We start from the raw sequence: 26,642 nt of genomic DNA on the forward strand, positions 1-26,642 counted from the left end.
ATGGTTTTGTGACGTCAAGGAGGCCCAAGAAGATATAGTCTGGTGCCAAATTACCTCCATCATTGAAAGCACAGGGTAAGAAATAGATAACACAGAAATAAATCTTCTGTGCAGTAGCTATCTCATGATATGCTCTAGCGACTCCCAATAAATGAGGTTGTCTGGTTTAGGAATAGCCAAAGATGATGAACTTCCAGTCCCTCATTTTCTGATTTATGATTCATGAAAAGCCAGCCTAATCTGTCTGCCATCCTGCTGTCTGGCCACAATGTCTGCGGGTAGCTTGGACCTTGCAGAGGGAAATGCCCTGACCAAGTTACAGCCTACAAAAGTGAACACTTTAAGTCTGATGGACAAAAAACTGAATCTCTTGAATGAAAAGATGGACAAACTGTTGCATTTCCAAGAAGATCTGACAGGCAAACTGCAGCGAGTTAACAAAGGCATTGATGATGTAGAAAAAGGCATTAACAAGCTGACAGTGTCCCGAGCAGCTCCTGATGAGACAGATGCAATGAAAAAAGGCCTAAAGGTATCGGACTGTACTCAGCAGACTGATGGCCAGAGCATATGCTCAGAAGTGTTGAAGTTGATGAAAGCTGCCCAGCTAGATGCTTCAAAGCATAAGGAGAGGCTGGCAAAGATAGAGAAAAGGGTTGATACACTGGATAAAGTTATTACATTTGTGGGAGAAGTATTAAAAAATTCTAAAGTAGTGGATTTTATTCTCAAAGGCATTGTGCCCTGGAAGAAGGGGAATCTGCTGGAAATCCTTGTTGAGGTTGGTTTTCTTTTACTATTCTTTATATTTCTCTTTTGATGTAGCAGGGCTTTTAGGCTCCTCTGCTGATTTCTTGCATAATATATAATTTAGTTTTTCTTTTCATTATTGCTGTTCAAGGTTACTGCTGTGACCTTGGAATTGCAAGCCTCTTAAGGCAGAGGCCAAGGCTCAAAATGCTTTGCAGTCTTGTCTGAGGTTCCCAAAGTGTGCCAGACAATCCTGTAACAAGTGTGAGGGGTAGATTGCTGCTCTGAAGGACATTTCAGCTTCTACCAAATCTCGTGTATCAGCTAGTCAAATTACTGGCTGAGTTGAAGCCCCAGTGAGAAGTTTGAGTAACACACTGGAAGCATATCTTATTGGAGGAGGCCTCTGTTTTCTTGATTGATTGTGAGTTCTGAACACAATGCCAGTTACTAAAACCTGTGCTGACTTATGGTTGTATTATTGAGCAGATTGACATGTCCTTAGACATGTAAGTTGTCTTTAGCTACATCTTTATGTGAACCCATGACTTCATCAACTCCATCGAGATTGTTCACTCCTCAAATCAAATAGTTTGTGTCTTGGCAAGATCCTAGCCATCAATTACTATGTCTTTTTTGAGGATAGTGAAGGAGGAACAAGCAATTTCCAGTACATAGCTGATGTGGAATTACTTTTAGCTAATGGGGGTTTGCAGGTTTCAGTATGGCTTGTATCTCAGAGTGGAGAAGAAGGTGGAGAAAGCGGTGAGAGTTGGAATAGGTTTTTTCATTGCAAGAATCTCTTGGTATTTAGAGGTGTGATTACAGTAAGGAGGACTTAGCAAAAGTCCATTTGTATCTTAATACAAATGTTGTTCTGTAATATGTTTTGGTGGAGGGTATACCCAAAATTTACAAGGACAGGGCAATACTAGATGCTAACATTCCTTTTCTGGCTTTCCAAATCCTTTCTTGATCTCCCTTTTTAAGTGCCAGAGGCTGACACAAGTGAGCTTGATTGTTAGGAGACAGAAGAATTTATAAAGAGTTTATTTTATTGTTGAGAACAATAAATCATACATTAGTTGTCAGTCTTAATTCTGAGTATAAAGATGATAAACTAGTTTTGTTTCCAAATAGCTAGTTCTGAAGTGAAAAGAGCAGTAAGGAGGGATGTAGATCAAGGGAGGTGATGTGAGGGATCCTGGAGGAACATTTTACATGGGCTGCTGTCTGGGTTAGCTGTGAACTAGCCATTAGGCATTGCCCCCTCATCAGTGTTTGCAAAAGAGGAGATTGAAGGAGGTCAGAACTTCATCCAAGTTTTATGGGTAGGTGCATAGAGACTGAGAGGTGAAGTGACCTGCTGTTGATGACCTGATGGACCTGGATGGGGCAGAGGTCTCTGTCACAGGCTCTGACCACTGCCTCAGTGGTAGAACAGGCAACGAATGTGTATTGGGCTAGTGGAGGGTTTTATGACTAAATCCAGTTTTGCAATGTGACTATCATTGTTCTCTTTTTTCGTTTCTGGTCATGAACAGTTTTTGAAATAGGAGCATAAGGTCAGTTACAAGACCTCAGATATGTCTATACTTTGATCACAGGCTGCTGAGTGATATTTGAGCTAGGCTTGAATTAGAGAAGTAGTGTATGTAGGTGACCTGGCTGGGGTAACATCAAGCAAAGCACGGGTGGATTTATAAACAAATTTGCTTGTGCTGAGCCATCTGCTAAGTTAGGACTAGATTTTGCAGCCTGTTCTGTAACAACAGTATAGACCTGTCCAAAGAGCTCCACAGTTGCCTGGGGGTTGCACAAAAAGGTTTTCTACCTGCTTGTGTCAGGTTTCCAGCCTCTGGTGTTTTGTAACAGGGTGCTGCTTACTGCAGAGCAGGCTTGGTGCGAGGCTACTTAGTGTGGGGATGGGAGTGGGGAGGTCATGTTTTCATTGATGGGTGACGCTGTTTGATGATTTGACAGCATTCCAGGCATGCCATGGGAATAATTGCAGATGAAGTTTTGCAGGGTTGGAGTAAAATTAATAAAAGGCTATCAACTGAGCTTTGTAGGATCCAAACCTCTGACTTCGTATTCAAGAAATAAATAGATGGAAAAACCCACCAGCATTGAACTGTTACTTATCCAAGGCTTTCTTTGCATGTAGGGTTTTGCAAGAATTATGTTCCCCCTGGTCATTGTTGCAGTTTTGCTTAGAGCTGTATTAAAAATGGTAATAATTTTTTACTACTTTTACTCTTTGGGTGTTCTGTTTTTTGGGAATGGGTGGTGTGGGGGAGCTCTGATGGGGAATCAGTATGGTTGAAGCATTAAATCCTTAACTGCTTTTACTAACAGATGAAGAGGTGGATTTCCAGCCATCTTGTATTCAGTGTTATCTGCAGAAATGTTTTTAATGTTGCTTATTTGTTTGTATGAATAAGGACAGGAGGCTGCTCATCACTAGATTTTAACTATATGTCAACCAAGAAATATGTTTTTTGCTAAAAATAAATTATTTAATTTTAATTTGTTAAATGTATTGCTGTGTGAAGTGTTTAGTGGTGCTATTAACAAAATATCCGTCATCTTTCTTAACTGGAAGAAGAAATTTGCTTAAGTGTACTCCTAAAAGACAGTAAGTCTGTTTTTGACCATGCCAGAGGTGACACATATCATGTCAAGTACATAGACAAGTTACCATAAATCTAGAGGCTCTTTTTTTGGTATCACTTCTACCATGGCTCCAATCACAAATCTTTAGATGCCTTGAGTAAAATAAACTAATATCTCTAGAGAAATTGTTTATCTTTCCATCACCTGCCAAAAGTAACAGAAATACAGTATAATTTCTTTTTTAATCTCTCAAGTGTCAGTTGTGGTTTTTAATTAAAAGGAGTAAAGATGACAGGAGGCAAAATCTCTTGACATCCATAATTTTAGAAAGCAGTGAGTTAATGTATTATACTGTGTCATCTTGTTTTATGTGTGCCTATCTGCAAAAATGGGAAGAAATTGGAGGAAGGGTGTAAACACAGCAGTAACTGAAAATTCATAAGGTCCGGAGTTAATGTCCATTTTACTGAGTCTGAGGACTTACCTAGGTGGAGGAACCTAGTGGGAAATAAACACTCTTGGCCTTAACTGTTGTTTTTGTGTTCTTCTGTCATTTTTAGGCCAAAGATAAGCCTGAGGAGGGTGGTGCAAAACCTAAGCATGTGCCTAGTAACAGAGGAACCCAAACTGAAAGCAAGAAGACTTTGGAGGGTATGTATCACTTCAGGCATGCTACAAGCTTTGCCTCTAGAATGTGCAGCAGGCAAACTGCAAATTGATAGCCTGCTATTTCCCACTACCTGAATTACTCAAATGTAACTGAGAAACTTCATCTACCAGTATTGGGAATATAGAGTTGTTCTCACTTCCTCTGCAAGATGATCTGTCCCCTGGATCAAACCCCACAAAATGCTAGATGGTGAAGAATCTAAAAGCCTCACCTTTGTTTAGGTGCACAGGTTTTTTGCTTTGGAATTATAGTGAGCTGAATTGAGAGCAGTACTTGTTTGGAGATGCCAGGGAGGTAGTGGTAATATCACATAGCAAATGTAATACATTATTTTCCCTTAACATATCTGAGCCAGTCCTCCCTCCTCCCTCTCTCTGAAAAAGGAACATGTTGACATTTGGAATATGTTCTTTTGATCAGCAAGTTTCATTGTCATATCAGGGCTACTTTCCTATTTAGGGTGCATCTGTCAGGGCATCGTCCTGTTACATCCATTATTAATGCCTGCAGAGCTGAAACGGGTGAACGTGATACTGAGCAGGCCCTGTCATGCTGTTGTCTTCACAAATTGTCAGTGAATCCTTTAAACTACGGGCAATCCCCTTTTTACCTTCATTGTTTAGGAAGTGACAAAAATAAAGCAGACAATCACACTTTTGACTCAAAAGCTACGTAAGGTTGCTTCCCAGTGACTCTGAATACTGAATCCTCAAAGAATTGACCCTGTGAATTTCCACTGTTAATATTCAGTACTATTTCAGTGAGAAGGTTCTGAAGAACTTTGTGTCCTTTGGTGGAAAATGCAAGAGGCCCCAGCTTGAGTCTTGTTCAAGTATGTCTCTGCCCCTCTAACCAGACAAAGGGTGTATCAGGTTCAGGAGAGTTCTGGATGGATAGATGGATCTGCAGTGCCTGAACTACCAGTTACATTTGCCTGCAGAGTGATTTCAGAATTTCGATGGAGTGAGCTTGTGCCTTGTTTGCTTTATGGAAATCCCAGTTCAATCTGTTACACTGCTGGAAAGCCAGCAGAGCAGTTAAACCTCTAATGAAGCTGTGAGCATTAATAATGGCTGTCTCAAGCCTGCTTGTGAAAGGATTTCAAACCTTTTGCAAGGGGGTTTCTCGCTATATTTTCAGATGTACGTAACTGCATAGGTTATTTTGGATGGTGGGTTACTTTACTGCCTCTCTGTTTTGCTGCGACTTTTGTCAGGCACAGTTTATTAATGGTTTCTTTTATCCAGAGGCAAAAAGTGGGAAAAAGCTGGATGAAAACAAGGGAGAATGTGAGAAGGTGAATGCTTCTAGTGCTGCAGCCCACAAAGCTGACTCCAAACCCCAAGTTAAGGAGAGGATGGTGCAGCAACAAGCAGCAGAAGGTGCTGGCAAAACAGAAACCTCTAAGAGCTGTCAGCAGCTAAAGGACATTGGAGTCAAAGCTTTGGATCAACACAACGGTTTTCCCTTTGTAAATCAAGATCCTGTAAGCAACCAGAATGTTCCTGGTAAAGCACACGATACGGACAGAGCCCCATGCCTAGATGAGTGCCACAAGCAGCTTGTTAATCAGAAACTCAGAGAGAATGAAAACAAACCTCCCCCGCCCAGCGCGGCATCCCGGGACGCTGTGCCCTCCACATCATGGGCTATATCTCACACAGGGTGTGAAGTGACACGTAGCAGGTAACGGCCTTGTTGGTAGCTTTCTGTGTGATCTGAAACCATTTCATGTGTTAGAGGGGAAAAAAAAAGGAAAGCCAGGTCATAAAGGAGGCAGCTCCCGCTTGAGGCATGATCCAGGGGAAAAAAAAAAACATTCAAGGATAGGATTGTTTAAGGCAAAAAACTCAAAAGCAGCAACGTAAATGTTTATGAGGCTGAGGAGTCAGAGGGCTACAAATATGAGGGTTTTTTTATTTGATTGGTGCTGTAATGTATTTGATATAGAAATGTAACTGACCTCATATAGCTCGAGTAGTTGGGCATTTATAAAGCACTTACACGTTTCCAGCTGCTCTGTTTCTATGGCCTCAGGGGTGAAAAGAATTTGAAATACTTACTAGTGTATGATAAAACCAAACGACTCCTTTAGTTTGACATCCTTGGTGTTTTTGTGGGGGGTTTTTATGCCTTGGTCACCTTAAGATATGACCAGGTTGTTAATTTATTAACCACTATTAGCCTAATCTTCTCACAGGTGTTTCGTAATATGTCTTTCATAATCCATTTACTTTTGAAAAATTTATTTAGGATTAGTTTTTAATTTCATTTATTTAAGTTTTTTAAACCCTATATAACAAAAAAAATGACCAAAACCCACAACCAAATAACCCCTACCAACCAAACCCCAAGAGATGGAGGTTCTGTACAAATATTAACTGCCATGGCTTCTCTGTCTGGGCTGGTGAATATCAAGTTATTTATTTATAAATGTGTTTGTATGTGTGATGGTCACACTTGCACATCTCCACACGTTTATATGAATGTGTATGTTACTTTGTGAGTGGAATTTCCCCATCTTTTGGGTGTACAAATCAGTGTCTGAAGCCTAGACAAGAGTAGGTGTTACTTTCATTTGAGAACTTTGCGTCTCTAGTGGTACTTGTGGATACAGGGTAGACACTTAAATCTTCATGTGTAAAGGGCAACTGTCTGCTGGGATTACAGGACTCCTAATAAAAAATACAAAAATAGAACGAAGAATAAATCTCCCAAATGAATGGAAGTTGTCCTGGTATCAGGATATAGGCTTCACATGGGAAAAGGCTTGTTGCAAAGTCTGGCACACTGGGAGATTTTTCCTTAAGAGACAGAGTAAGGATGTGACAGGAGCAAGTAGAAGCTTTCACTACTGTGGTCGCTTTTCAAACATTCAGGAACAACTTTGTGTACAGTTTATAGACTGTGTTCCAAACCGGTTGCTGTAATAACACTAAAACCAGAGGGAGCTCCCTGTGTTTCCCCCGTGGTTCTCAGGCTCTGGCTGGTGAGCCACAGGCGTGGTGCTTCAACAGCTGGAGCTACCTCTGGGCTGCTGCCTCAGAGGCTCTGCCTGTACTGTGCTCTGAGCATGGCTGAAGGGGCTTGTGAAGCAGAGGAGGAGCAGTTGCTGTTACCCGTGAAAGTCAGTGCTGGTTGATCATGCTGGGCCACACAGTGAGCTTAGAGATAGGCAGCAGCTTCTGAAGCAGCTGGCTGGTTTGTTCAGAGGGGTGTCTGAGCCCCAGAGGCTTTGGTTTGGGGAGGAGGGAGGCCAACAGAAAGCTGGAAGGCAGAGCCTCGAGTAAACTCCAGAGGAAGCTGCAGCCATTCTGTGCAAGGTACTTAATACACTGTTGTGTGGGGTCACTGAGGGTGGTAAATGCCTCTCTAAAACGAACGCAACTTTTAATGAGTTCTGTGAGCCCACGCAGGAGTGTCAGAAGAACACTGTGTTCCCCTGCCTGGAGAAATGCCCAAGAGTCCCACCAAGTTCAGGCTTGTCTAGATAACAGTAGAAGTGTTTGCTCAGAGTTGGGTTCAGCTGCTCCAATAGCTCACTCATGCAGCTTAGACTCATAGCACAGCACAAGGGTGTTAAAGGTGCTGAAAATGAGAAACTTCAGACTTCTGTAATGCAAAACCGAATGTTATTTTATAACATCTTTTCTAATAAGATTGCATCACTGAAAGAGGCAATAACTTTGTGTGAAAATTGGGTACATTCTCTCCTAAACCTGAGAAATTTTATTGCTGTTTGATAAAATCTAATTTACAACTTTACAAGTTTCATTCAGCCTCACTGAAATCAGACTGTGTGCTCATGACAGTTGGAGCAGTAACAGTTGACTCAAATATAGTCACACACACTCATCTTTGAATTTCAGAAGCGTAGAGAATTGGTTTTAGCCTGTATTTGTTCTAGGCAACAGAGGAAAAAAAAAAATATTTAACTTTTCCAGTAGCTAGAATGCCAAGGAAAACAGTATTGATGCAGTGAGAGAGTTTATGAAAGTTACATTTTTAACAAAAAGCTGTGGAAAGATTGCTATCCCATTGAAAGACCCAACCACGGATGTTTTGAGTGTGCAGGTCAGCCAGCTGGAAGAGGACAGGGATGGATGCAAACCTTTGGATTTTTTGAGCCATATGAGCAGTCAGACATTTAGATAATCAGTCTGTAATTTGTCAAGGCAATCACTCCCCTCTCTCTGCCCAGATAAGTTGTATTTTATTAGGCCAACTTAAGAGTTGAAAAAGTGAGTAAGCTTTCAAATGTGGGATTAACACTTTGCAATGTGATATATTTTGTGTTCAGCAGAAGGTCTGCATAGACACAGCTTAGGATACAGAAAAAGCATCAGAACACTTTTTGGTGCTCTTTCCTGAGTGTTGTATTTCCTAAGAGGGTTGATAGGATTAGATTTCTTTAATACTGTAGAAATCAGTAGTTTCAGAAGTTTATAAATATTTCTTCCCCCCCAGAGTTACAAAAGCAAGGCTAGTCATTTGCATAAACTGTCAACTGTTTGCAGGGTATCCATTGATATACATATGACTGAAATGAAAGAAAATACTGAGAAGACGAAGGAAGGAAGCTCAAATGATCACAGAGGTAAAAGTCCCAAAGTAAAATCCCCAGCCTCTGCACCAGCAGAAGTGGAAGGAGTTTCACAGCTGCCTGACAAGTTAAAAGTTCAAGAGAGTCCTAAAAACATCAGCCCTGAGCCAAATCAAGAAGTGAAAGAGGACAATAAGCAAAATGAACTTGCACCTCAAGCAGGGAAGCAACAGTCATTACTGAGCAAGCCCAAAGCAGGTAAAAAGGCTGAAGAGAAAACAGAATTAAAATTGAAGCCTGTAACCTCAGAGAATTCCCCTGCAAAGGAGCCTACAAAAGATCTTGGAGAAGAAGTGAAAATCCATCAAGAAACAGAAAAAGCAGCAGAATCCCTCATGGGTACCAATTCTGAGAGGAGAGAATATGAGTCTGCATCTTCAGGGGGAGGTGAAAATGATGCCTGTCAGAGTACAGGAATGGCATCAGAGAAGAGTAAGCCATGGGAAGCTAGCAAAGAGCTGCCCACACAGAATGAAATGATTCTTGGTAAGCTGCTCCCAGTAATTCTTGGGAACTTTTACATAGAGATTTTTGTGCTCCCAGTGTGTGTTGTAGGCAATATACATAGCATATATAAAGATATACAATTTATGCAGTAATAGTTGGAACAGTGCTCAGCAGACCACCTGTGCCTTACAGTTCAAGAGTATTTGCCTAAATGCCACAGCTACCTTTGACTATGCAAATAACAAGAGTATTAACATTTGTACAAAGTCTTAATATTTTTCCTTTTAAAGCATATGTTGAGATACAAGTTCATTGAAAATAAAACTAGGTGTGTGTATGTGTGTGATTAGAAGTATGAGTATTTTTGAGAAAAAACCATTTTCTTTGGAACAAGGACTTAATCCTTAAGATAGAATATGCACACCAGGTGTGCTTTAGCAGATGTGGACTGAAGGTCCAGAGAGCAGCAAAATATTGCAGGAAGGGTATCTTGCTGTGGTCTTTGTTGTGTTACTTGCTACAGACCTCTTCGTGGTTACTGTTGGGGAGTAATCTCTCCAAAGATACTTGTATGTTCCAGAATGTATATGGGTAGATTTCATGACATGGATGTGGCTTTCTCAGCTGTGGCTGGAGATTATTTGAGTACATGTTAAATTGCAGCCTAAGGTATCTGGAGATTAATGGTAAAATTGCTTTGAATAGGGGACACCAAAGGTAGGTTTATGGAAGCTTTACCTTAGAGAAACTTGGATATTGTGTGTATCATGGCTAACTGATTTATGTTCCCAGGAGCTGATTAAACTTCATGTGTTAATGCAGAAACTGAGATATTGGTCTTCTAAAGGCATTCAGTGTGTTTACTGTGTTAAAAAAAGAGGGTTGAGATTAAGGAGGTGGGAGCTTATTCTCAGTTCTGGGCCTTTATTCCTCATCTGTAAAAGGGTGTTAGCAGTAAAAGTCCCTCACTTGAAGTAACAGAGAGTCTTTGGATGTTTTCAGTACATCCCTTCTTATGGCTAACTGCACATGCAATGGTTATTCTACTGGCATGCCACTCTAAAAATAGTGAAGGAATCACATGCTTAACATTATCCAGATACTTCAGTGCTTTTCTTAATTCCAGTAGGAGAAAAAGAAAAAGATGGTGTGGTCGAGGAACCCAAAGCTAAGAGAAGAGATGGGCAGGAGGGCAGTGCACTTGAGTGAAGTTATATATTCAGTGTTTCTATGAACAGCTTATTGGCAGTGGTCTGAGGCTGGCTTGTCTGGGTGTTTGTGTTGCCTGGAGTGTTTGTCCCTTTGCCCCATGGCCACAGGAGCAGGGGGCTTGTGGCAGGGGAGGAGCTGTGTGTGTGTGGCTGTGGTCCTGATCTGCCTCAGCAGTGCCCATCTGGGAAATGGGGCTCATCCCCTGAGGACAGTGATGCTGAAAGTGGGGACAGCACAGGGGTATGATTTTGTGGAGCTGTGAATACTGGGAGCACGAAAGTCAGTTGAGACTCCTCATCTCACTTAGCAAACACAGCAAGACGATGTGCATGTCCTGTGGGTTGAAGTCTTTTGTGTGAGGGAGGTGAAATTAAGGACAGTGATGTGTGCAGAAGCACCTCAGTGACCAGCTTGTCTCCTCTTCAGATGACAGCCCTTCTCCTCCAGCTCCTTTCGAGCATCGCATGGTGAGTGTCAAGCAAACAGAGGTGGCAACGTGCTATGCGGTGTGTCGTCATGAAGTGCTGGGGGGGTAAGTCTCCAGGTCCCTAATGCTGTACTGCTCTTGGTGGCTAAGGCATGGAGAAGTGCAGCTAGCTGCAGAGCTAGAACTGTCTTTTTTAGACATCTCTGAGGTGTGTGTGTGAGGCACCTACAAGCTCATTGAGATAAATCCTTTTGGGCTACTGTAGTTGCTGAACTCCTTGTGTCAACCTTCTGTCAATTTTGGGGGGTGTGTGTGGGGTGTCCCCTAGTTGACAGGTTTCTGTCCAGTTCCATTTTCAGATGCCTGACTGTGATCTTGGATGGCTTGTTTTTGCATTTGTTACAATAATCCTGGCCACAAGCGGTATAAAGAGGAAAACCTGTAATCTTCAGGCAGACAGATTCTGAGCAATTGAAGTCAGCAAAGCCCCTTAGCTTAGGCAGCTTCTAAAATCTTTTTTCCATGCTGAACTGCACGTTAAAGAAGACTAAGGGAGAAGTTATAATTATTTTGACCTTATGTTTAGTTTTCACTCATAGAAAGTCTGCAGCTGCTTCAGCATTTGTGTTCTTGTATCTGTACTTATCTGACAACGAGGTCTGATTTACAGGCTGATCCAAGTACAAATAAGGCTTTGTAAGTATAAGCCTGGTGATGCAACAGCAGAAAGATGGTGTTTAGGAATCATCCCAAGGGGCATTACTGTATCCGAGTGACACGGGGGGGAGAACTTCCAACACGCGAGAAATGCAGTCTTCTGGAGTGGCTACTGTTACTGGTCTTACAGTCATTTAAGAAGTTATGAGATCAGGACAGAAATATCCTTGTTAATATACCCACTAATGCATCACTGAAGGACAGCAAGCAGGTCCAGTTTCACCACTGAAAAAGAATATCATCAGGTCTTCATACCTCAGTGAAATGTAGTAATATGAGGGGGGCATAATGTTTTAATGTAAGCATTGAACAACTGGCTGGAAAGATAAAACTAATCCTCCATAAGCTGTGAGAAAGAGGAGATTGGTGCTGCTGGCCACTTGATTCTGTTCATGTTGTACTGTGCTATTTTTAATCAAGGATAAGAATAGTTGTATGAAGAGTTTGCGAGGTGAGCTGTGTTAAGCTGGTTTCCCATCTTCTGTTTGGTATCAACAGGGGACGTTTTGGGCAAGTTCATAAGTGCACAGAAATAGCAACTGGTCTCAACCTGGCAGCCAAAATCATCAAAGTGAAAGGAGCAAAGGAGAAGGTAACTATGTTGCTGTGAACCCCAGTGTGCACACTGTAAGCCTGTCATTATTGCAAGCACCTTAATACCACTTCCCTGAATCACAGTAAGAGGCAACTTGTCATTGGGATCTGCAAAATCTGTCTTGGTAAGGAGCAGCTAGGAGTTTATATGACTTGGATCATCTCCTATGTTTGTGATTGAACCTTGCGTCCACATGAGACATGCAGTATAGCTGTTATTGGGTTTTACAAATTGTATTTGAATGTATTGCAATTTAAGGAGCATGTTCTGCTCTTGTTGTTTTTTTCAGGAGGAAGTAAAAAATGAAATTAACATCATGAATCAATTAAATCATGTGAATCTCATCCAGCTTTATGATGCTTTTGAAGCCAAAAATAATATCACTCTGATCATGGAATAGTAAGTTCAAATGATCTCAGGAATTGTCAGATGTTTGGGTTTTCTCAGGCCACTAAAGGAACTGGGGAAAGATAATAGATACTTCGGTATCCCCTGTAGGTTTTCCAGGTGCCCATCAGATCACCAGGTCATGTGGGTTTGGGTTTGATGTATTCCCCACCCCCAATGTTAATGACTACTTAACAATTTGTAAAATTAGGTTTATACTTAATTTCACAATAATAAATAAGTCTTTTGAAGTCATTGAGACTACTGATATACTTGGCATTGGGTCTGTTGGTTGAACCCTTGCTAGATTAGAAAGCCTAAGTTCCCAATTTAGAAATAAATAGAGCCAATGGAGAATTTTAGCACTTTTAACACTTTTTATGTCAAAATTTTAGCCTCGATGGTGGTGAATTATTTGACCGGATTACAGATGAAAACTACAATTTAACTGAGTTGGATGCGATCCTGTTTACCAAGCAGATTTGTGAAGGAGTCCACTACTTGCACCAGCATTATATTCTCCATTTAGATCTGAAGGTCAGTAGTTCATTCTCCCCACTCTTCAGTGATGCTATGGTTGAGACCACCACAGAACCTCTAATTACAAGAGTAATTTCTCATCTTGTTGACTTACAACATAAAGAAATAGACTTAATTCAATAGCCACAATGAATGGACCTCTAGAGATTCATTACTACTTTTTCTCTTCAGTGTCTGTTTGGCAGTTTGCTGTGAATAGTGAAATGAGCAGGATTCTGTGCTTTTGCCTCTCTTAATTCAGATGCTTTTCATTCTGTGGAGGATGAAACAATACCCTTTTGTCACCAATGAAAAAACCACACTCGAAACACTATTTGACCAGAAATGCCTCCAGTCTTCCATCCGTTTTCCCTGCCCCCTCCTAACTGTGTTCAAATACTTATTCAATCATCTTCCTATTGTTTGCACTTTTTACTGCCTGGAACTCAACTGTAGTTAAAATGACAGTGTTCTCTTATTGACCTCTTAATAATGGATCTTTTTGAACAGACATACCAATGGTTGTTTTTTTCTGCTTGTTTATACAGCACTTAACACAGATTATATTAGGCCTGCTTGGCCTGTAGACAGTTTTGCAGTTGTAATAAGTTTGGACACCATCTCTCCCACTCGTACCTTCAAAAAATACTCATTGGAAAAAGAAATTAGAACCTTTGTGGGAACATCTAAGGATGACATGTTTCTTGTGGCTTTTATGTAGTTACTTTGATACTTAGGGAGTAAATCCCGTGGGTAAACCTCAACCATCAGAACAACTCCACTGTTTTACACAGGGGGGCTTTTCCATTTCCAAATATGTTATCTATGGTGAAATACAGGAATATTGTTATACAAAAATTAAACTTCTTTATGGGAGATGCAAAACCACACTTTTCACTAACTCAGTGTGTCAGATAATCTCTTTCCCATGACAGCAGTAAAAGGAAAATACTGTACTAAAAATTATTAAAATCTGAGATTTTTGTACTCTTGCTAAATCTCTCTCAAGCAGTCATACATTTATCTCAAAACACCCTTTTCTCTTTTTGTAGCCTGAAAACATCCTATGTGTAAATCATACAGGACACCAGATTAAAATTATTGACTTTGGATTAGCAAGGAGGTAAGTGTTCGGTTATTTTATTTTAAGAAACAAAAAACAGAACAAACCTACAAACCTTTGATTTGTTTTGGGTAGTTCTTGGGGTTTTCTTTAATGCATTTTGGTGGCTCCAACATTCTGCTATGTGAATGAGCTAAGCAGTATGCTGCTGCAGCCATGAGTATTCTGCTGTGTGCATGAATTATCTAATTACGTTTTCAAATAACATTTATGTTGGATAAAGCTGTACTGCTGCTCTAATTATCTCAGAATTATTCCCCATATAAAGCTTTTGCTCTAGGGACTCCATGAAGTCTCTGAAAATTTCTTGACTGCTGGGTTTTACTGTCCAGGTTCTAGAAAATTTTGGAAACTTTCTGTGAAACTCTTTATGTAGATAAGTTGATTGAAGGAAAAACAAGCAAAGCAAAACAAAGAAGGCATGTTAGAACCATCCCATGTGAAATGGGAAACTCCCAGAGAAACATGGGCACTTCTCCAGTCTTTTGCTTTGCTTGCATGTGTTTGCTAAAGCAAAGCTGTGAGAACATGAGTCAACTCCCCTAGAATAAAAAGGAATGACTCCTGTTAGTATAACAGTAAGAACAACAACACTTCTCTATTTGTTTTCTAAATCCTTTGAGGTTTTTCTTAAGTCAAAACCTGCTAGATTCATATGTGCCTACATGTGTGTGTATGTATTGGTCCAATAACTTTTTTACAAGTATTTGATGAAAACAAATGGATTCATGGAGGTTTTTTGTGGGTTTGGGTTTTTTGTGGGGTTTTTTTGTTTATTTTCTTAATTGGGAGGGTAAAGATGTAAACTTCTTATTTTCAGAACCACTTTAGTAGATCTTTCAGAAAACAGAGATGTAAAAGCAATGCTTGAATTATTTGTTCTCTCTGTACAGAGATGTAATTCCAGCTGCCATCAGTGACAATTATTCCTGGCTCAGTTTGTAACCTTACCCTTTTAAGCAATAGAACAGAATCATTTTCTCCCTATATGGGATCACTGTTTAACTTGTTACTAAGCCTAAATAATCTTCTTTAGTGTCCTGCCTTAGCAATTGTTTTGTGCTCTTATCTGCTATACAGACCTTTACCCTGAGCTATAGCTGGATACATTCCACTAAGGAAATGCCCTCCAAACCTGTTTTAATGGAAGCTGCTCTATTTGTTTTATGTTGGCCATATGCTGGAAAGGGTCCTGTGGAATCTGGCAAAGAGTAAAGCTGCTATTGCTCTGTGGGGGAGGCCTCTGCAGGTTTAATTGCCCTTGGTCTTCCTTCTGGTTTTGCCCTGCCAAAGGGGTAGCTGATGTTGTATTCACCTGAAGTCACAGCAAAAGTCACCATTTTGTCTACTTTTTTTTTTTAAGACCTTAATACTGTCCTGATTTCTTGGGTGAGATTGTTGTGCTCACTCTGTCATGCCTGCATGGTAAGAAGCCATGTCTTGATTTTTACAAGTGAGATGTTTTCCCCAGCCTGCTCTCAACAGTGATGTGTCTCTTTCTGGTGAAGGTACAAACCTCGTGAGAAACTGAAGGTTAATTTTGGAACTCCAGAGTTCTTGGCTCCTGAAGTGGTGAATTATGACTTTGTTTCCTACCCAACAGACATGTGGAGTGTAGGCGTCATCACATACATGTTGTGAGTACCCTTGTGGGGGGTCGTGACACCAGAGGCTCTGCAGGAGTGTGCCAATGGGGGGGTATCTGTAGAGCAGGGATACAGCAACCTGTGAGCCCAGAGCTGCTGTGATCCCTCCTCGTTCATTCTGTTAAGAAAACCCAGCCTCTAATGCAAAGGCACCTCACTGTGTGTACAAAGTTTCTAAACAGCAAATAATGCTTTTCATAAATACATAAAGGTTCTCATTTACCACATGATTTAGCAAGGTAAAGTGGGTCAAGTCTTTTTTTACTTGGAAAAGTTGCTGAAAGCAAGTAAAAATTTTCATTTGGATTGTGTTCTTGAGGACCTGCTTTTCAAATCTGCAATCTGATCGATTTAGTAGCTTGGACTTGGTGTGCATCTGTACAGAATTAATGTTGGGTGTTAGGCCATGGCTCTAAAAAATGTCTTGTCACAAATAGGGCTAAAACTTTCCTCTGATTTCTGGATGGCTTGTCTGTCCAAACTCCCTTCTGATGAGCTGACTTTGCATCCCAGAATCTTTCACAGATGCTTTCTGTGAACTAGATATATTTCTGGTTTAAATTTGTATGTTAGCCAAAACTCAACTCAGTCAACTCATAAGCAACTTAAGTAATAAATCTGAGCTTAGAGACTATTTAAAAAAGTATCCTGTTGTTCAGAGTTGTGCTTAATTCAAGCCAAATACAGATACAGGCCTTGATTTAGGAAAGCTCTTGAGCCCCCCCAACTTTCCTAGCTGGGAAAGCAGTGAAGCGTGTACCTGGATCCCCACTGAATTAATTTCCTTGGGATCTACTAATAGTGCTCCCTGACATAGCAGAGTGAGCTGCTAGAGGGTAATGCCAACATTACAAAGCTTTATTGCTCCATACTGTTGTCTTAGCAGGGATTGAGAAGTGGAGCCTCCCATAGCCAAGAGTCCTTCCTTTCCATAAGCTAATGACAATTTTAAAGCAGAGGATTCATAGAGGGGAAGAAAAGCACATCTTTCATGTAGTAACTACTCATCTCACTTCCATTCTTTTTTTAAGGCTTAGTGGCTTGTCTCCATTCCTGGGAGAAACTGATGCAGAAACAATGAATTATGTGGTCAACTGCAGCTGGGATTTTGATGCAGAAGCATTTGAACAGCTGTCAGAGGAAGCTAAAGACTTTATTTCCAGACTACTTGTGAAGGAGAAAAGGTACCACTTTGTCTGATCTTGAGGATGGTAATGGCATGAAGTTCCTCCTAGCCAACTCTTTGGATTGCAGCCAGTGATAAGAACTTAATGTGTGATATTTTTGTATGCTGTATGTGCTCTTGCTGGGCAGTTTCTCATTGATTTAAAGCCCCTATTTGAAAGGAAAATGTCTGTGCACATTGAGTGAAGAAAGTTGCCTTTTACAGTAACATCAATACAGGCAGAGCAGAGGAAATCTGGAAGGATTTGCTATGCAGGAATCTGTCTTTAGTGTTCTTTCATGGTACTAAAGCTATTTCTGTTGTTACTTTGGATCATTGCAAGCTCTGACACAAATTGCAAAATGTCTCTTGATTGCCATGGAGGATAAATTGAAGCTGCAGCTGTGAAAATGTGCATTGTTCTTTTCTAAAAGGGTCTACATGCATTTGGTAGATATTAAGGAGCATTTGGGACTTAACTCTGTGTGTGGCTTCTCAGTCTTGACTCCACTGAAATAAAAAGTGATTGCAGGTATGAAACAACAGGAGAGAATGAGGGTGATGTTGATGTCAGATCATGGCTCTGGGATTGGGTTAGTGAGTAGAGAATTTTTTCTCTTGCTAGGTAGTGGTACAAAACTAATCAAAACAGGAAATGATGCATACAGTAAAACAGATTGTATGTTTGAGGGGAATTCAAATGAACATGTAGAAAATGAACAACTTCCAGATCATTACCTAAATTAGACAAATTGATTCTAGTACTAATTACATTTTGAGCAGTGACTTATATGAAAAGCTAAGAAAAAAACTGAACAATGTATTGCTAGCAGGAGACAACAAAGGGTTTTTTCTCAGACTGTGATGATTTACTATGAGACTGTAAACTTTGCTTTGGAGTCTTCAGTTTTTCTGTGTAGTGGGAATAGGGATTCCAAAGGAACACTAGGATAAGCCTGGTTAGAAGCTGCAAATTAAATGCAATTAATCTTTACTGCAAGGGTTACAGAGCACTGGAAGAGGCTGCCCAGAGGTTGTAGAGTCTCCTCTGGAGACTTTCAAGACCCATTTGGATATGTTTGTGTGGCCTGCCCTAGGTGATCCTGCTCTGACAGGAGGGTTGGACTCAATCTCCAGAGGTCCCTTCCAACCCCTGGCATTCTGTGATTCTATGAAAAGAGTGTTGTCAGTAAGAGGTAAAGAGCAATTATTAGATGGCCCAGTTGTATCTGCACAGCCTCTGCTCTCTACAGGGACAGCAGGTCTGGCTGTGTGCAAGATCTGTACCCACTGCCTCTGACTACTGAAATTCATTGTAGGCAGGCAGGAGGCATCTTGTAATCATCTTTCAGTGACAGCTCAAAGCTCAGGAGTTAGGCATATGCTTTGGTTTTGGAAAAAAAATCAAATTTAACTTTTTTTCTCAACACCTTTCCCCCTAGACTTTCTGTATTACTGTATGTTTCTGAAAGCTTTTTGAACAGGCCTTCAGTTTTGGGCCCACTGTTGAATGGGAGGAAGGAAGTGCAGGATATTCATTAGGGATGAACACCATGTCCACTCATGTTGGTACATTTAAGGCAGTTACGTGATCCTGAGGTGCAGAGGGTAGAGACAATGGCAGTGAGGGTGGCTGGGCTGACATGGCCGGTTCTGTCTCCCGCAGCTGCCGGATGAGCGCAACACAGTGTCTGAAGCACGAGTGGTTAAGTGACCTACCTGGCAAAGCCAAGAAGTCCAAGCTTCGTCTGAAGTCCCAGCTGCTGCTGCAGAGTTACATGGCTCACAGAAAATGGAAGGTAAATAGACAAAATCTGATGCTGCTTAGCTTATTTGAATGTTCTTTCTCTTCATTTTGGAGAGATTTTTTTCTGCTGACAACAGTTGCATTGTTCCGTTGTCACTATGGAGTAGGGATACAACATAAGGTAGTTTTGTGCCTCCCATTGTAGAGTAGAAGTGTGGGAGAGAGAAAAATAACAGGCTTAAACCCATCAAGAGAACTCTTCAGGACCTTTCTGATAACACTGTGCTCCTTTAGAATTGAATTTTATATGAAGAAGTGATAAATAGGAATTTCTATTCGAATCTTTATTGGTTTGTAGATAATCAATCCTGAAGGGTGAACACTGATCTTGTTACAAATAAGCCTGTGGAATGGTGAGGAAAATTCAGTGAGGACCATTTTCTTTTGTCACTGGAGACTGTTAATTCCTTGCCAAGCAGTTGAACCAGAGGCTTACCCTTTTTCCAGTCCTGCACTCCAGCTGTTTGGTTGCAGGCTTCTGCACTTGCATTTAAAAAAAAAAAGCATAATCTAAGGACAGTCACTGTGCAGTTTGTAATAATTGTTCACAGTACCAGCAGCCTGTTCTGCAGCTCCTCAGTACAAAGCTGTTCTGCAGTGCAGTCTACACAAGGTGTGGATCACTAGAGGTAAATGGGTTTACCAAAAAGAAGAATCCATGTCAGCTACAGAAACAGTAATTTCCCTCAGTGGCACTCACACTTGGACTGTTTTGTTCTGTTCACAGAAACATTTTTACGTGGTGGCTGCTGCCAACAGGCTGAAGAGGTTTCAGAGTATGTCTGTCAAACTTGCGTGAGCTTGTATGAGGCATCTTACCTGCTCTTGGAGGTGGATGTGAAGCCATGAAAAGGACTCAGGATCTTCAATAATTTCTACCCCTTTATTTTATAACATAGGTGTTTGGGTCTGTCCTCCAAATATTGTGTGTTAGTGCTAAGGTTCCAGAAGTGCCTCAAGGCAGAGGCATTGCAATAATTTCTAAAAGCAGAAGCTACCTTGTTTGTTTTTACAATTTTTTAGTTGTTGTACATAGTGATGGAAACACGTGGCTGTTCCTGGGGCTGACTTCTTGCTGAAGGCTTTGAATCTGCAGAGTGTTGTTGTTGTGTTTACACCAGAAAACACCTTGTCAGTTTTCTGGTATCTCACACCAGCATGGGATCTGTAAAGACTTCATTAATGATTGATGTGTGTCAACAATTTTAGAGCACTGCCAGTGGCACGTGTTTTCCCTCAGGTGTCTGTTAGTTAGAACAAAATATTGCATATTCTTTTATTCTGTAATTTTTCAGAAAATATTAATTTTTCCCTCAGAACACAACAATGATCCAGTGCAACTGTTCGGCTGAATGATTTTGGTTTGTTGGGTTTTTTAATTCTAGTCTCTTCTTCTAAAAAATAGTCATGAGGAATCCTGGTTTGAAGCCTCTAAAGTCAGTTGGTCCATTGTTGGGTTTTTTATTATGAGGAGTTGAACTGAGCTGGACTGATTGAAGTTTTGGAAGGAGACAGGTGAAACTGCCACGAATAAAAATTGCCTTATGACTGTTTGGTATATGCAAAAAGATTTCATGTTGTCCAGAAAAGATTTCCAGACATTGTTTTATATGGATTTAAATAGTGTAAGTGCTTCTCATTGGCTGTGACTTCAGCTGTTTATCTTAGAAGTTTTAGTTCAAGGATTATTTTTTTTTCTCCTCTGACAGTTTTAATGAAGTCTGAGAAGTTGATAAGGGGTGATATGCAAAATAGGTTTTATTGCTGTTCATTAGGAGAGAACTGGTGTGTTGCCAGATTCTGCTTTAGCCCAGTTAGGAGGTTGAAGCCCATTTTCACCCCCACTTTGCTCTTGAACATTAAATGCTTTCTTCACAATACTAACTTAGTTAGGATTTTAAAGTTTTTTCCTGATGTGTAAAGAATTGGAGATACTTACAGTCTCTCAGCTAAAATTATATTATTATTTATTAAACTTGTGGTTTCCTTCATTCCTGTTCTACATTCTGCAGAACTGTGTGAGCTGGATGGGCTCTTAGGAAAAACAGAAACTACTACTACTAAAACTAGCTTTTCAGCAAAGACATCAAACCACTGTAAAGCTCCCTTTAACTTCATAGACTTTCATGTCCCTTGAATTAGCAAAACTGTTGGTTGCTAATAGTCTTCATCAGTCAGACTGGCTTATCCTTGTCTAGTTACCTTTCCCACTCTAGTGCCTCTTCACTGGGCATAGTCCTGAATTCTGGACTTCTGCAGTGTTTGCAAAATTGAGGCAGAGAATTAATAAAATCAGGTAAAATAATCTTGACAGTGTATCACCTTCTGTGAAGGCCTGCTTTTGTTCTTTTCCTTCCACAGTGGTTCTGCATGTGAAATGTGATTATATCAGTTGGTATGTATATTTCTGAATTAATACTAATAAATTTATTTGAAGTGGAACAAGCCTATTCTTCACTTTTGGTTTGACCCCCCTCACCAAACAAACCTGTAAGCATTTCTGAGTAGGTCTTAACAACAGGATGCTCATGTACAAGGTTGGATTCTTTCCCATCCTGAGGACCCTCTGCCAGATACTAGATCAGACTTGAAATGACAGGTATTTTGTTACCGTTCTTACTCAGTGTGGGTTAATTATCCAGTATTTTCTCTGCACATCAGGCATTTATTTGGAGTGCATTCCTTAATAGTGTTATATTTCAGAGCTCTTATCTGGAATGGAATTAGCTCTTGTTAATAAAACTTGACTTCAAGCGATCCCCTTTTTTTATGTACTGGGAGAAGTGATGAAAGGAAAATGGCCAGCAAGTTCTGATTTTCTAGCTGCTGTGTGCTCTTTCCTCCATTTTTGTCTAAGTGTACATATCTCTGCTGTCTTGTACATATTTCCTCTCCATTTTCTATTATGAGAAGGTGCATCTGGCTGGCAGGATTACTGTTTTTTCTAATAGAAAAAAAAATAAATCTTTGGATTCCACAGCCACCACATGGTTCTGCAGTGCAGAGGAACCAACCCTTGCAGCCTTATGGGATGTTTCACCAAGCTGCTCTCCATTTTGTTTTGGGGTCTACAAAAGCTAAAAGGACAAACCGCAAGTGACCTGTGAGGCACTGAGTAGTATGACAAACAGAACAGGTCTCTTTTTAACTAAAGCAGTTTATGATGCCAAGTATTGTAATCCTGGTGCAATCAGTGTTGTCCAGGTAAGCAGGGAGCATGCACAGCGGGGAGGCATTTGGCAAGCCATCAAAATAGTGTGGAGCAGCTCAAGTGGGGGCAGTGTTTCAAATATAAATGCTGAGTTTAGATTACCTTGCTTCATAAGGACACTTAGGGTTTTCTGTCTTGTTAAGAAAAGAGGGTTTATGAAAGTTAATGTTTCTCTGCATATTCCAAGCAGAACACATCAAAAACAAAGAGGATCAAGAATTGGATTGGTTTTATGACAGTTACACCAGCTCTGTACTGCTAAAAGTAATGACTTTGCTTCAAAAAGTACTTAACACAAATTGTAGTTTGAGTAGCTGGGATGGACGTGTACAATTGCAGGAGATGCCTCAACTACAGGGCAGGGTGCTCTTTCCTCTTCTCTAAGTTTATGACTGTGAGATGCAAAAAACTTGTCTTACCCAGATAAGACCTTTGTCCCCTGGATATCTTCCTTCTTAAAGCACAGACATCTCTTGTATGTATTTTACTCTGTACTCTAAGGATTTTTATATGACAAGTACCAAGAACCTGAAGTCATAATATAAAGCTTCTCCTCATCTTTATTGTTTCTTTGAATATTTGGGACCTCTTACAAACACAAGACACTTCAGTCCCATACAGGTCATTAAAAATATGTAAAAAACAGTAACTAGACAATCTTTCTTTAATAGTAAAAAAGTATCAGTCTTTTAATTTCTCTGCTGGTTTTGCAGTTTAACAAGGCACTGTTAATACCCTCCTTCTTTTTTCACTGCCTACTTCCTGCCAGGGGCACAAGGGCATGTAACTTATTTACATGTAACAGAGCATTAGAATGTTACCTGCTTTTTGCAGCAAATAAAATTAATATATTCTACCACCTAATGCCACAGCTGCTCAGGTACCAGCCTGGCAATTAGACAGGCTTATTGTAAGATCACCTCGATTCTGGTGTCATTTACTAAAAATAACGTCCATAAACACTTAAAAACTAGCTAATAAATAAAATCAGCTGCCTACCAGGCAGCCTTTGGTCATGTGCTACTGGAACTCTTGCTTACTGCAGAGGGAGAGTTAAAATTAGGAGCAAGCAGCAGTTACATTACTAGGTGGCACTAAAGAGACACTACTACTTGTCTGTTGTGCCTTTGCAGCATTTTCCAGGATTTTCTTTTTCCATTCTTCATAGTCTTGCTTTGTTTCAGTCTTTGGCCGTTTACATGGTGTCTCCTCATCGTCATCTTCACATTCTATGAGAGAAGAAAGTCCATAAGAGGCCATGATGGGCAGTATGTTGCTGGGAATAACCATGGCAGTGAGCACATGTACACACAAGCACAGGGTCTGTCAGTTACCTAATGCTGTGGTTTGCTGCTTCCCTCACCTGCCAGAACAGTCACCTCTTCACCTTTCTGTCTGAATGGAACAGCTGCCCTTAATTCTACTCTAGGACTACTAAGTATAAACACCACTGTCCTGCTAGGTTGTCTTTTTCTTCCATTAGCCAGTGGTTTGCAGAAAGGACTAAGCTGCTGTGAAATTAATATTATGGCATATTATACTACTAAAATATTAAGCAGGAATAAAGCTCAGAACTGCTGGTGAGGTGGTTGTAGTTCATAACTAAACACAACTTACCATCTTCAGTCTCACAGTGCTCCAGGTTGGTCTGCAAGCTTTCAGGGGTCTCTGCAGCCAGTGGAACATCATCTTCTAAAAAAATAATTAAGTTGCTTTACTTCTGAACAGTATATGATATGCTGTCTTAGGGGGAAACAGCAAAAAACTTACTGCTGAGTTGCTGGCTCATCTTCTCCAGCTGATGGCACAGCCGGTCAAATATTGCTTTTTTCACCCCAGATGCAGCCAACATCTTAGCTTTATCCACTTTTAGCTTCAGACACCTACAAGAGAAAGTTAGTTAACTCTGTACAAAGCAACACTCCAGCAACTGTCGCTCAGGTGAGGTAACATTTCCTGCACATAAACTGCCTGTAAGAATGAGGAAGGTATGCTTGACTTGGTCTTACCTGACCCATGTCTCATTCAGAAACAAATTTGTTTAAAAAACAGACCCCTACCCAGTCAATATAGCTCAGGAATTGAGACTCAGGGTTAATTCAATTTACACAGGGAAATTCCACTAGGAAAAGGCACCTTTCAGATTTTGAGGGAACCAGGACAAAATTCCACTACTGAAAAAGGCTGAAGGGGACCTGTGTTGGGAGAACATTTGTCAGAAGCTGTAAAACTGCAGACCTGAATTTTTACAAGGCATAATACTGAGAGGGAAGATACCTGTGTGCAGGCAAACTCTTACAAAGGGTTGGCTGAGTCGGGTGCTCCTGACACCTACATTCCAAGCTGATACCAGCCTGCAGCACCTCCCAAATGTTAGAGCACCCTCAGGCTGTGATGGTTGTAGGGCTGATGGCTCTTCCTTCTTTGGAATGGCTGCCTCTTGCTGCTCAGGAATGAGCTCACAGCCATTCTGGCACCCCAAGCAGTATCTCACTAAAAGCCATACAATTTTTTGCTTTGTGCCCAGCTCAAATCTATCCTGAAAATGGAAAAAAAAACAAAAACCCCCTAAATCCGATCATGTTACTATGGGATTATGTTATGCTAGTTAGGCTGACGAGAGTGAGTGCAAAACAAGTTTTTTCAGCAACTGCCATGGCTATGTCCTAATGTAATTACCCACCAGTTAGACACCAGGGAAGGCAGGTTTGGTTTGTTTTAGGATAAGTAACTCAAAATCTTTTTCTTCATGTTTGATAAAATATTTCTGCTTTCTCCTGATGGCAAATGCAGTGTAGATTGGAGACTTCACTGCAAGGAAAGCCCTGGTTTGCTACAGACTTCTTCATTTCTAGAAGTGGAGGGATGCACTAAGCAAGGCTCTTCAGACCGCTCAGTTGTGCTGAATGAATCAGCTGCTTACACTGTAACCACTGTGTGTGTCTGAGGTCTCACCAAGCATTTAAGCACCTAGAAGATCCCTCAAGCTACACTCACCTGCACGCAGTGAATAGTGCAGCTGTTAGAAAAAGTGGTTTTGAGAAATCAAGGTCCATTTGCTGTGCTTCTGAGAGGCTGGATTCATACCTAAAGAATAAAAATAATTGTATAGTGCATTTGCCTCCAACGAAGCTGTTTTAATGCATTTGTCACATGGTACTCAGCAGCTGATCAGGTCTCCTGTTGGATCCCTTGGTCCTTTGCAACCCAGTCAAGCAGAAATAGCTGCTACTGGCTGTTAAGAGCAGAAGAGACATGAGAAAATTCACCTCCTCTTTGTGAATTACAAGTATTTTAAATCAAGGCATGTCAGTAATATCTATTTCTTGTGTTTTCCATCCACACTGCTCTTTTATCTCTACATTACATCCGAAAGTTACAATGAGATGCATAAATCTATCCTAAAGTGGAGTGTAGAATTATTGTTTCTTTGATTCCTCCACTATGTATATTACACACATGAAGGCTTAAATATGAAAGATTACATTGTGAATATGCAGCAGTAACAAAATTGATTTTAGTGCCCACCTGTCTCCAGGCTGCTTTTTAGTTTGTATAAAGCAATGACAAGCATATGCAGCCTTTGTTCACTGAGCTTACAGTGTTTAGAGATGTGCTGCTAGGGTAACAGCCCTCCAGAACACAGCTCTTCAGTGACTGCTCTTGTTAAAAATCAACGTGAGTGCAAAATTTAGTGAAATCTCTTGAATCTCCATTCAAATGTTCTACCTATTGTTTTTATAGGAAGAAAAATGTGCATTTTAAGACATCTGCTTCTCCAGAAGGGAGAATTTGTTTCTACTGACCATTATTTCTGCACTGTAACATGACTGGCAGGTAAATGGAAGACAGGGTCATACTATGGACAAATACAGGGATGAGAAGTCCTATGTTTTTTTACACCAATCCTACTTAAGACCTGAGACTCACACAGTGACTTATTGAGAGTCAGAGGCTAAATCTTCCTAATATGTATTGTAAGAAGCAGACTAGATAAATGGCTGAATTGCCAGTGCTAAGAACTAGCCTCTCTACTCCTGTCACTGAATGATACGTGGCAGTTCCAGCCATCAAGCTCTTTGCACATCTAGTGAACAATCTTACTCGTGGTTACCAATGTGTTCCCGAGAGCTTCCTCACCTCTGCAGTATTTTTGCAGCAGTGTTCACTGCCTCTGTGCAGCAGAATTGCACAGCCAAGTCTCTCATTCCCAGCCTGGGGTTCACCTCTAGCAAACACTCCAAAGACTTCATGGAGCTCTGGTAGGTTGTCTTGTTCAAACCGGAGAGTTTAACAAAATTGCTCTTTCAAGAAGACAAAGACAAACCCCAAGAATTAGCAAGATTACTTCCCCACATCTTATTTAGGCACCCAAACAGATTATGCAACAACATAAAATTAAATTGTGATACTAAACGAAATTATGCAATGATATAAGTTTTGACTGCAGAAAGTGACCAGGTCTGTCTCCCCCCTCTTTTAATGCAGTGTTATTTTAGACCGTGCTCCTGGAAGTGAGGTTTGTCTCTTTCATATAATATGACACGGCCCTTTTATCAGCCAGCCCGGCCTTACACTGCATCGTACCTTGGGAACGGGCAGTTTCATGAAGGTGGCTGCGAGGTCCAGGCACATCACGGCGCTGCCGGTCGCTGTCATTTGAGCCACGAGTCCGGTGCACTTCACCTGGGCCAGCCGCAGGTACTCCTCAGCTTTCCTGCAGCGCCCGGACAAAAACCCGCCGTCA

The 26,642-nt window shown here is 40.8% G+C and overlaps 2 protein-coding genes across 2 annotated transcripts in view; one reads left to right on the top strand and one right to left on the bottom strand.

Annotated features, from left to right (window-relative positions):
- The first annotated feature begins 268 nt into the window (after positions 1-268).
- MYLK3 (myosin light chain kinase 3) lies at positions 269-19,483 on the top strand. The gene is made up of 14 exons (XM_009997461.1): positions 269-781; positions 3,927-4,017; positions 5,284-5,418; positions 5,518-5,722; positions 8,554-9,125; positions 10,725-10,830; positions 11,941-12,034; positions 12,327-12,436; positions 12,820-12,961; positions 13,996-14,066; positions 15,575-15,703; positions 16,744-16,896; positions 18,544-18,676; positions 19,412-19,483. Exons 1-14 carry the CDS (start codon positions 269-271, stop codon positions 19,481-19,483), a joined length of 2,526 nt encoding a protein of 841 aa, XP_009995763.1.
- Positions 19,484-22,455: 2,972 nt separating this feature from the next.
- Positions 22,456-26,642, bottom strand: part of ORC6 (origin recognition complex, subunit 6) — a 6,048-nt gene continuing 1,861 nt past the window's right edge. Inside the window, exons 3-9 of the mRNA XM_009997483.1 lie at positions 26,483-26,612; positions 26,036-26,199; positions 24,893-24,982; positions 23,666-23,778; positions 23,513-23,587; positions 23,003-23,124; positions 22,456-22,509 (exon numbers count right to left, since the gene is read on the bottom strand). Of these exons, the coding sequence (XP_009995785.1) occupies positions 22,456-22,509; positions 23,003-23,124; positions 23,513-23,587; positions 23,666-23,778; positions 24,893-24,982; positions 26,036-26,199; positions 26,483-26,612 (748 nt within the window). The remainder of the gene's footprint in view (positions 22,510-23,002; positions 23,125-23,512; positions 23,588-23,665; positions 23,779-24,892; positions 24,983-26,035; positions 26,200-26,482; positions 26,613-26,642) is intronic.

The sequence above is a fragment of the Chaetura pelagica genome, unplaced genomic scaffold (genome assembly GCF_000747805.2).
Source record: "Chaetura pelagica isolate M959 unplaced genomic scaffold, ChaPel_1.0 scaffold425, whole genome shotgun sequence".
NCBI classification, from domain to species: Eukaryota; Metazoa; Chordata; class Aves; order Apodiformes; family Apodidae; genus Chaetura; species Chaetura pelagica.